General features: G+C 42.1%; 1 protein-coding gene across 1 annotated transcript in view; it reads right to left on the bottom strand.

Annotated features, from left to right (window-relative positions):
- COL5A2 (collagen type V alpha 2 chain) overlaps positions 1-12,149 on the bottom strand; it is a 384,888-nt gene that overhangs the window by 32,877 nt on the left and 339,862 nt on the right. The window contains exons 36-39 of the mRNA XM_075317769.1: positions 6,498-6,551; positions 6,369-6,422; positions 6,099-6,152; positions 3,998-4,105 (exon numbers count right to left, since the gene is read on the bottom strand). Of these exons, the coding sequence (XP_075173884.1) occupies positions 3,998-4,105; positions 6,099-6,152; positions 6,369-6,422; positions 6,498-6,551 (270 nt within the window). The remainder of the gene's footprint in view (positions 1-3,997; positions 4,106-6,098; positions 6,153-6,368; positions 6,423-6,497; positions 6,552-12,149) is intronic.

The raw sequence follows: 12,149 nt of genomic DNA, 5'->3' as shown, positions 1-12,149 counted from the left end.
TTAAGGCACAATAACTTTTTAACAAGTTGTCTATAAATATCCTTTTTTGGGAACAACAAAAGGTTCTCTGTAAGGTGAAGATTCAGAAGTAAAGGATTTTTAAGAACATTTGCAAAAAGTAACCATTTTATCAGACCAGTTTAAGGCTATGTGCGCACGTTGCCTAATTTCATGCGTTTACGCTGCGTATAGCACTGCAGCGTAAACACATGCATCCTGCGTCCCCAGCACAATCTATGAAGATTGTGCATAATCCATCTGCACGTTGCGTTTGAGAGTGCAGCGATTTGCATACTGAAATTTTGATCCAAATCGCTGCACTCAAACAAGCAACATGTCACTTATTTTGTGCGCTTTGGGTGCTGCTCCCACTCTGTCTCTGGGAGAGGCAGCATCCAGAGCGCATGAAATCGGCATCTATTCTGCAGACACACTGCATCCCTTACACAGTGTTTCTGCAGCGATTTGAAGTGCACATGTGCTGCCAAATCGCTGCAGAATATTTGTCACGGCAGTACGCAACGTGTGCACATAGCATAAGGCTTATTTAACCTGTGCAAGATAAGATGCTCAGTAAAAATACATTATGGCATCAGAACAAAATTGGCAGACAGCAGATGTGTGGTTGCCTATTAGCAGTGGCAGCAATCACCTGCCCAGTATAAAATATGAGGGGTCATGTAAGGGGATGTCTTGTGTACTTGTGATGTCAATTGTGTAGTCAGAACTAGAAGACCAAGTAGCAACAGTAGAGTATATTATAAAGCATATTAAACAAACAGTAAAGGCCGCTTTACACGCTGCGACATCGCTACCGATATATTTTCGGGGTCACGTCGTTAGTGACGCACATCCAGCGCCGGTAGCGACATCGCAGCGTGTGACACCAAGGAGCGACGATCAATGATCGCAAAATCGTTCAAAAACGGTGATCATTGACACATTGCTCCTTTCCTTAATATCGCTGCTGCCACATGTACGATGTTGTTCATCATTCCTGCGGCATCACACATCGCTATGTGTGACACCACAAGAACGACGAACATCTCCTTACCTGCGTCCACCGGCAATGCGGAAGGAAGGAGGTGGGCGGGATGTTACGTCCCGCTCATCTCCGCTTCTATTGGCCGGCAACTTAGTGACGCCGCAGTGACATCGCTATGACGCCGAACGCACCTCCCGCTTGAGGGAGGGATTGTTCGGCGGTCACAGCGACGATGCTGACAAGGTGTGTGCGTATGACGCTGCCGTAGCGATAATGTTCGCTACGGCAGCGATCACCACATATCGCTGGAACGACGGGGGCGGGTGATTTCGCTTGCGACATCGCTAGTGATGTTGCAACGTGTAAAGCACCGTTAACTGTGCAATATAGAATATAATGGATCTGGCAAGAAGATGTCTGGCTATGTAAGGCCAACACTACACAGTGTGTTCACCCATATCCTGTCCACCGCCATTAACTTGAGAATGGCGGCAGCTATAGGCATAGGAGTGATGTCTAGGGATGGTAAAGTAGCCATGCGCTACGCAATGAAACCACCTATAGTGCCACCTGGTGGAAAACAACAGATTTTTTTGCATTTTTATCTTGAAAACGGAACGAGATAGAGAAAAAAGTGAATTACAAAGTTGTAGGGCATCATCAATTCAATACGAATCGACACCTTGCATACAGAAATGCTATGATTAGAACATGTAAAACTCACAAGGCTGTGGACGTGATGCAGTACCTCATGCAGACCTTCCTAAAAGTCATTGGGTATGGTGGCTGCGTGGAGTGGCCTCCACGCTCACCTAACCTGACCCCATTGGACTTCTTTCTGTGAGGTCACATCCAACAGCAGGTGTATGCGACCCCTCCACCAACATTGCAGGACCTACGACGACGTATCAGAGATGCTTGTGCAAATGTGTGACCTACCATATTGCACAATGTGCAGCAAGATACAGTATGCTGTCCAGAGTCCAGATGTACATTGCAGCTGACGGTGGCCACTTTGATCAAAGTCAAAGTTAAATGAGAGCCATATGCGTGACCAGCATTCAATGTTTGGGGGGGGGGTCAGGGGTTTCATATCATAGCATTTATGTATGCAAGGTGTTGATTCGTATTGAATTGATGATGCCCTACAAATTTTGAATTCACTTTTTTTCTCTATCTCGTTCTGTTTTCAAGATAAAAATGCTAACTCCGTTTTTTTCATCCAGGTGGCACAATAGGTGGTTTCATTGTATAGCGCATGGCTACTTTACTATACCTAGACACCACTTCTATGCCTATAGCTGCCACCATTCTCAAGTTAATCACGGTGGACAGGATATGGGTGGACACACTGTATATGTTACTTCTGATGTGCAATACTATTATCTTGTGATTGTATTGCTCTCAAGAAATTGAGATATCACTTCTGTCCTCATATCTGCTTTTATCTTAAGGTCCCGTCACACACAACGAGATCGCTAACGAGATCGTTGCTGCGTCACCGATTCTGTGATGTAGTAACGATCTTGCCAGCGATCTCGTTACGTGTGATACCTACCAGCGATCTGGCCCCTGCTGTGAGATCACTAGTCTTTGCCGAAGGGTCTGGACCATTTTCTTCAAAGGTGATGTCCTGCTGGGCATGACACATCACTGTGTTTGACACCTAACAATGACCTCCTATACAGGTCGCTCATCGTTATACAGGTCGCTCATCATTACTGCATCCATGGTAAGGTCTGACTGTGTGACATCTCATTAGCGACCTCCCAGCAACTTACCAGCAATCCTTATCAGGTCGCATCATTTTCGGGATCGCTGGTAAGTCGTTAAATGTGACGGGCGCTTTACTAAACTAATGAAACTAGCTTAACTAAATAAAGGGACTTTTAGGCAGGAAATTTACATAGGTACACACAGCTGCTGGTGGTTCTAGGGGCATGGGCGACCTGACTTTCCCTTTAAGGTTATGTGCACATGCTGCATCTTTGAGGTGACCACAGATGCATATTTTTGATCCCAAAAAAATGCTTCCTTGGCATGCATTTCTTGCCGCGTTTTTCACAGCGCTTTTGCCCAGTGTATTTTTTAAATCAAATCTATTGAAGGGCTCAAAAACGCTGGCAAAAGAGCAGAAAGAATTGACATGCTGCATCTTTGTGGTTACCACAAAGACGCAGCCAAAACAAAGCTGCAACGTGTGGACAGCAAAAATGAAATCTCATAGACTTTGCTGGGGAAGGAAATGCATGCAGTTTTGAGACCAAAACTGCACCCAAAAAATGTGCAAAATCGCTGCAAAAAATGCAGTGTGCGCACAAGGCCTAAGTAGAGGCTAGAGTGATTGAAACACAAAGTAAGAAATGCTGGAACACTACAGACAACAAAATATGCCTAAAGAAAAATAATTTCTATTCCTTTTATGATCTAAAAATGGAGAACAGTTGCCACCTTCAAGCTTTTAAACACATTTCTATATCAGTTTTCTTAAATGTAACTAAAGTTTGGAGAAATTATTTAGGCAAAATAGTAACATGCACCATTCAGTGATGTCTAATAGTTAACAATTATAATCCTGACAAATTCCAGAATAAAATAAAATTCTGCTTCCACAAAATGTGCCACATCCATCATCACCAGTATTTATTCAAGGAAATAGAAGGAATTAGGATTGATTAGATTTTTTGTTTTCAAGTTTTCATGTCATGTCTCTTGTTTTTTCAAACACTGGAACGGAACATGAACATCTGCTACTAAAGTCCATCTGTGCTTAACAACATACAGTGCCTGCAGTTTTGACATATGGTACAAAACTGTTGTGTCCAGCTTTTGTTTGTAAAAGTAAGAACTAGACGTGACCCTAATTGTTGCAGATTATTATCTATATACTGTAACACACTGCTGTATGAAGGCTCATTTAATCAGCTAATTGAGGAGGACTATTTTGCATACAACAAATTAGTTACAATAATGTGAACTGCAGAATCCATCTCCATGGGATCCAATACTCACATGAGGACCAGGAGATCCCGATAGACCTTGTGGACCGGGAGCTCCAGCATCACCCTTTTGACCAGGCTCTCCAGGCTCTCCCTTTACACCAGGTTGTCCATCTGGTCCCTTAAAATTAAATAATTGATTTTTTCATAAAATACTAATCAAAATATTTCATTTCTTCAGTGACCAATAAGCTTTATTCTTTACTGAATATACTGTTACTGCTATGGTTTCAAAGTAAGTTTGCCTAGCAGAGAAACAGTACTTTTTTACAGGAAGCGGAGAAAACAAATTTAAACAAGGTGAATATTTTTTCTTATTTTTTAAAGCATTATGTTGATAAAATTGTAGTTGTTCTACACTGTAGAAGATAATTGTCTGAAAAGCTATTTAATATGATACTGCAACATACAGTTCTTTTTTCAATGTATGGTAGCTGTCAAGCATCTTGTTTCTACCTGAAGCACCAAAATGAGCAAGTGACACTCTATAACTAGAGCTGGGCAAACTAGCAGATAACCGGGATTGGCGGGTCCCTGCTAAATTTTTTAAAAAACCCGGATCTGGTCTGGAGTCTAGTACCCACATAGGTCTATGGGAACCAGAATCCGGAGATTAAAAATGGTGGTAGAAAGGATAGGTGGTATGAGCCCACAGTGTACTCACCGAAGATCCGTCATGGTGGCAAGCTGCTTCAAGGTCACACATTCCCTTCCAGAGCCAACAATTAACCCTCATTGAATATTCACTGCTTTTCCCACCAACCGGCGCGTGTAATTGTTTGCAGTTAGACGTGCCCCTACCCTGATGAGCAGCGTGTCAGATGAATGCAGCCGATCATAGGCAGCAGAACGGCCGGTGGGCGGGGAAAGCAGTGCAAATGTCTGTGGGTCAGTATCCTGGTATAAAAATAAATGAATAAATAAATCAAACAATCGGCGTAGAGTCCCCCCATATTATGATACCAGCACAGATAAAGCCCACGGCTGTAGCCCTCAGCTGTCGGGTTTTATCATGGCTGTTTATCAAAATAAGGCCGGAGTCACACACTTGCGCGAGTGTCGCATCGCATCACCCGACACGGCCTGATGCTCTCCGGACACGAGCATGCAGCTGCATAGAACTACATGCAGCCGACCCGTTCTTGTCAGGAAAGTGTGTGCGGCCGTGTCGGGTGATGTGATGTGAGACTCGTGTAAGTCCCTCATAAGTGTGACTCCGGCCTAAGAGGAATCGCATGTGGGTTTTTTGTTTTTAATTATTATTATTTAAATAAATCATTTAGAAAAATGACGTGTGGGCCTCCCAATTTTGATACTTAGCCAAGATAAAGCCCGATAGCTGAGGCAGGTATTCTCAGGCTGGGAAGGACTAGCTTAAAAATATCAGTCTCCAGCCACCTGGAATTGTTGCATTCATTAAGTGTGGCAATCCTGGAGCTTTACCCCGCTCTTTCGGATTGCCCTGGTGCAGTGGCAATCGAGGTAATGAGAGGTTAATGGCAGCCAATAGCAGACACTAAGTCCTGGATTAGTAATGGCAGCGTCTATAACACCCCATCACTAATCAGTAAATGACGTCATCCACACGAGGTCCCACGATGATTCAGCTCTACTACATCTCTGTCACAGCGAGCAGCAATAGAGCATGACCAAACGCTGTGCGCCCCACAGAGAAAATGCATGAGCCGCGATGAGTGATGACTGATTGCAGTCAGATGTGGTCACAAAGGCTGGGGGCATGTCTGACTGCAACCAATCACAGGGTCCAGGCTGGCCGATGGGCAGGGAAAGCAGTGCTGAGTGCATATGGACGAACAATGATGTACAGCCCAGGGAGGCTGCAGGAGCAGCATACAACCACACGGGAGCAGTTTACAGCTGTGACAGAGCCTCGGTAAGTATGAAGCACTCGCTTCATTCTTATTTTCTTCATTTTTCCTTTACTTCTTTTTTTAACTTTTCAAGTGTCAGATCTGGATCAAACACCCAAAATCCCAGGCCATGGGTCGGCACTTGAGAATCTTTGAAACTGCATGGAACCGGACTTTTTCAGTCTGGGTCCACCCATTTCTAGCTATAACTTACAATTATTAGCGCATTAAAGAAATACATACCGGTGGTCCAGCAAAGCCAACAGGACCTGTTGGACCATTTTCACCTCGTGAACCCTAAAAGAAAAAACAAAGAAAAAAAATGCTCATGATGTTGCTATTATGAGTAATGCTTACCTATGCTCTAAGCAGATTAAAAAATATATATGCATAAAAAAATCTATGAAACAATATAATTTTTCAAAGGCTGGTTGTACAATCCACAATATCTTAGAAACTGATTTGTTGTCGAGCCACGTAAAAACAAAATAGCACTAAGAACCAATTACTTACAGGAGTTCCACGTGATCCAACTGGTCCCATTACACCCCTTGGTCCTGGTTCACCCTAGAATAAAAATCTAATGTATTATTTCTGCTGTTGAAAGCCTTATAGTATGAGAACAATAAATCATATATTCACCTTTTCACCAGCTGGGCCTGCTGAACCTGCTGGACCGAGAGGCCCGGGAAGACCCTGCAAGAAAAATATTGAATATATAAAATTAATTAGGAAGACAGTTAAAGATACATAATTTCTGAAAACAATTGGAGCCTAGAAACTTGAAACCAAAATGAGACATTTGATCAGGGGAGAATGAGTTTGCATGAGGCTCATGACCACAAACCACAAATACTTTACCATCTGGAGCAAAGTTCTGCCTATTCTTCAATGAATTGTATCTACATATTATAGACAAATATTGTCTTTGTAAAATCATAAATCAAGTACACATTCAAATCGAAAGCTAAAAAAAAATCCTTGCACATATACACTCACTGGATATAACTATCATCCATATTATATATGTTTATTTGCTAGACTGTTGCATTTAATTATTATCAGTCTTCTCTTACGCACCTTCACACATCTGTTTAAAAACCACACATGTTAAACGGTCTGGTTTTTTTATTTGTGTGTACGTGTGTGTCATACGTGTGCAATCTGTGTACTATCCATGTGACATGTACAGGAATAAAATGCATGACACTGATATGAATGGTTTGGATGTATAAACGATGGGCAAAGATAGGTAGATAGGTAGATAGATAGATAGATAGATAGATAGATAGATAGATAGATAGATAGATAGCTTCTAAAGCTATTTATTCAACTGAATATTTAAATAAAAAAACAACATGGGATCCACCCCGTCATTTTGGGTAACCAGCAAAAGTAAAGCAGACCCCTGTGGGCTGATATCATCAAGATGGGAAGGTCCATGGTTATTGGGCCCTTCCCTGCTTAAAAAATATCAGACCGCAGCTGCACCAGATGTGAAACATCCATTAGATTCTCCTGCTTTGCCCTGCTGTTTCTGATTGCCCTGGTGAGTGGTTTTTTTTAAATAAAATATTTATTTGTATGTTTTTAATCTTTATACTTACTGGGTTAGCAATGGGGGTGCCTGATACACACCACTCCATTACTAACACCAGAGCTTGTTGCCAGCTGACAATACACAGCTGACATCAACCCCATAAACTATTACTCCAATTTCCCCCACACCAGGGTAATCAGGAAGAGACGGATAAAGTGCATCTAATTCATGAGCCACTTCTTGAGTGGCTGCAGGCTGGTATTTTTAGTTTGGTTGGGAAGGGCCCAATAACCATGGACCTTCCAACCCTAATAGTATCAGCCTGATGGTTATCAAAAATGGGGGGATCTCATGCCATTTTTTTCATTAAATTATTTGTTTATTTATTTATTTGGCTAAATAGCTGTACAGGCTGTGTAGCTATCTATCTATCTACCGGTATGCATCTATGTATTTGTCTGTCTATCTAATCTATCTGTCTGTCTGTCTGTCTGTCTGTCTGTCTGTCTACAGTGCTGGCCAAAATTATTGGCACCCCTGCAATTCTTTCAGATAATACTCAGTTTCTTCTTGAAAATGATTGCAATCACAAATAATTCTTTGGTATTATTATCTTCATTTAATTTGTCTTCAATGAAAAAAAAAAATTGTCATAAAGCCAAAATGGATATAATTCCACACCAAACATAAAAAGGGGGTGGAGAGAAGTATTGGCATTGTTTGAAAAATCATAGAATGATTCTCTAATTTGTGTAATTAACAGCACCTGTAACTTACCTGTGGCACCTAACAGGTGTTGGCAATAACTAAATCACACTTGCAGCCAGTTGACATGGATTAAAGTTGACTCAACCTCTGTCCTGTGTCCTTGTGTGTACCACATTGAGCATAGAGAAAAGAAAGAAGACCAAAGAACTGTCTGAGGACTTGAGAATCCAAATTGTGAGGAAGCATGAGCAATCTCAAGGCTACAAGTCCATCTCCAAAGACCTGAAAGTTCCTGTGTCTACGATGCGCAGTGTCATCAAGACGTTTAAAGCCAATGGCACTATGGCTAACCTCCCTAGATGTGGAAGGAAAAGAAAACTTGACGAGAGATTTCAATGCAAGATTGTGTGAATGGTGGATAAAGAACCTCGACTAACATCCAAACAAGTTCAAGCTGCCCTGCAGTCCGAGGGTACAACAGTGTCAACCCGTACTATCCATCGGCGTCTGAATGAAAAGGGACTGTATGGTAGGATACCCAGGAAGACCCCACTTCTTACCCCGAGACATAAAAAAGCCAGGCTGGAGTTTGCCAAAACTTACCTGAGAAAGCCTAAAACGTTTTGGAAGAATGTTCTCTGGTCAGATGAGTCAAAAGTAGAGCTTTTGGGAAAAGCCATCAACATAGAGTTTACAGGAAAAAAAAGAGGCATTCAAAGAAAAGAACACGGTCCCTACAGTCAAACATGGCGGAGGTTCCCTGATGTTTTGGATTTGCTTTGCTGCCTCTGGCACTGGACTGCTTGACCGTGTGCATGGCATTATGCAGTCTGAAGACTACCAAAAATTTTGCAGCATAATGTAGGGCCCAGTGTGAGAAAGCTGGGTCTTCCTCAGAGGTCATGGGTCTTCTAGCAGGGCAATGATCCAAAACACACTTCAAAAAACACTAGAAAATGGTTTGATAGAAAGCACTGGAGACTACTAAAGTGGCCAGCAATGAGTCCAGACCTGAATCCCATAGAACACCTGTGGAGAGATCTCAAAATGGCAGTTTGGAGAAGGCACCCTTCAAATCTCAGGGATCTGGAGCAGTTTGCCAAAGAAGAATGGTCTAAAATTCCAGCAGAGCATTGTAAGAAATTCATTGATGGTTACCGGAAGCAGTTGTTCGCAGTTATTTTGGCTAAAGGTTGTGCAACCAAGTATTAGGCTAAGGGTGCCAATACTTTTGTCTGGCCCATTTTTGGAGTTTTGTGTGAAATGATCAATGATTTGATTTTTGTTTCATTCTCTTTTGTGTTTTTTCATTGCAAGCAAAATAAATGAAGATAATAATAGCAAAGAATTTGTGATTGCAATCATTTTCAAGAAGAAACTGAGTATTATCTGACAGAATTGCAGGGGTGCCAATACTTTTAGCCAGCACTGTATCTATCTATCCATCCATCTATTATCTATCCATCTGTCTATCTATCTTTGCACATCTTTAACACATAAAAATTATTCATGTCAGTGTCATGCGTTTTTTCTGGTAGTTGTTACACAGAGGTCACATGGATGCCATCTGTGTATCGTATGTGTGTGATCAATGCTGTTGGTAAAAACGGACATGACTTCGTGTGAATCACACAAACATGAGCGTGATTCACAAGGACATGCAGTCTATGTTTAAATGCAGAGGTGTGAAGATCCTCATTGATTTTAATTAGTTTGTGAACATGTCTACAGTACGTGTGAAAACAGACACCACACATACTGCTATCACAAATGTGTGGAGGGGTCCATAGAGAAAGAAATAGAATTATCTGCTGTGCCAATGATCCATTAACACTGACCCATGAATTAATACTTTGTTTCTGTAAAATGTTTCCCATATTTAACCACTTATTGACCTCTAACAGTCCTAATGGCCTGCACTTTATTTCAGAAGGACTTTGGCACAGACAAGTGTCCAAAAGACTAGCTGTGTAAGATTGTGAGACACATTTATCTTCAAGCACTTGGGGAACAATGAATAACAAGACATATCATGTTGTTCAATTTGATACGTTTGTTATACAGACAGTACATTGCAGTGCCATTAATTGTGCTAAATTGGTTGTCTCCACCTCCAAATGCAATGGTATGCTGCACCACTTGGCCGCTATGAGGCCCGTGAGTTGGGGAGGGAAGACGGGAGAGAGCGCTGTCAGCGCGCCAAACATCGCACTTTCAACTGTATCGGCATCACAGATGACAATAGAGGTGAAAGCAATGATGAAAGAGGGAAAGCTCCGCTCCCTTCTCCTCCATTTTCCTGCTGTGTCTGAGATCTGACGTCCCAGCACAGCAAGTGCAATAATATCACTATTGCACGCCGGCTGTGCCGAGATGTGCAGAGCTGTAAAACACACTTCACTGCAGAGACCAGAGCAGCGGGGGAAAGAGGAAAGGTGAGAATTTATTTTTATTTTTTTAAAAAACATTAAGGACATCGGTGAAGGGCTATGAAGGTGCATAATACTATATGGAGGGCCTGGGATGGTGCATTATAATATATGGAGGAATGTGAGATGTATTATACTATATGGAGGACTATGAGGTGCATTATACAATATGGAAGGCATCATACTTTATGGATGCAATGAAAAGGGAAATTTAGGGGCTTCAAAAAGAGGTCAATTACTGTATAAGGGCTGTAAAGTTGTGACATATGATCTTATGTGACCCAATGATATATTATATTTTATTTTTTTGTAGGGGAGGGGCCCAATTAGAACTTCTGCCATGATTTTTATGTATGTCCCTGTTCAAAAACGTGGCATTCAATGCAATTACTGAGTTATCTTTTGTCTAGCTATTGTCTTAGGATGCCACAGCCAGTTAGACATGTTGTCTTACATGATATTAGAAATCAGCAATTTTTTTAGAAATTTGAATTGCTAGCTTTGCTGAACTTATTTTAAAAAATTCAATATGTGGCACATCAAATTGCTGTGAACTGCGAGTACTTAAGTTGCCCTGAAAAGACATACTGTACATAAACCTGAGGTTCCTTACAACTGTGTCTAGCTTCTTTTAAGCTCTTCAACTCAACACAGCATTAAGGTGGCTTTACACGCTACGATATCGCTAAAGCGATCTCGTTGGGGTCACGGAATTTGTGATGCACATCTGTCCGCTTTAGCGACGTCGTTGTGTGTGACACCTATGAGCGATTTTGAATCGTTGCAAAAGCGTTCAAAATCGCTCATCGGTGACATCCCCCCTAATCTCAATCATCGTTGCTGCTGCAGTAACGATGTTGTTCCTCGTTTCTGCGGCAGCACACATCGCTACATGTGACACCGCAGAAACGAGGAACCTCTATTTACCTGCATCCCGCCAGCAATGAGGAAGGAAGGAGGTGGGCGGGATGTTCGTCCCGTTCATCTCCGCCCCTCCACTTTGATTGGGCGGCCGCTTACTGACGTCACTGTGACGTCGCAGTGACGCCAAACGCACCTCCCCCTTGAGGGAGGGATTGTTCGGCAGTCACAGCGACGTCGCAGAGCAGGTATGTGCGTGTGACGCTGCCATAGCGATAATGTTCGCTACAGCAGAGATCACCACATATCATTACAACGACGGGGGCGGGTGCTATTGCGCTCGACATGGCTAGCAATTGCTAGCGATGTTGTAGCATGTACAGCGGCCCTTAGTAATGTCAAAATTACCTCACCAGATGTAGATGGATGGTATCTGTTTTTCACTAATGTGTGGTCACACAGTATCTGTATAATTTGTTCACTGTTTTATGGCTTTCTCTTCCTATCTCTATAGCGAAGTTATGAGCTGTGACATTTTCTAACTTTATCCGTATTAACCACAAATTGCTGCTGAATTCCCTTATTCTGCTTTTATACAGACTATGAAAGTTCTTTCAGATTATCTATGGTATACCTTGTGATACGATAGCTTCAATACATTATCAGGAAGTCCACCTGGCTGCTGTTTTGCTTATGTGAGCCTTATTTTGCTGATGCAATACTCTGCAATGTGCAACATGGCAGTGGCAATTTGTG

This window comes from Anomaloglossus baeobatrachus, chromosome 7 (assembly GCF_048569485.1).
Source record: "Anomaloglossus baeobatrachus isolate aAnoBae1 chromosome 7, aAnoBae1.hap1, whole genome shotgun sequence".
In the NCBI taxonomy this organism is placed as follows: domain Eukaryota; kingdom Metazoa; phylum Chordata; class Amphibia; order Anura; family Aromobatidae; genus Anomaloglossus; species Anomaloglossus baeobatrachus.
This window is presented reverse-complemented; position numbering and strand designations above follow the sequence as displayed.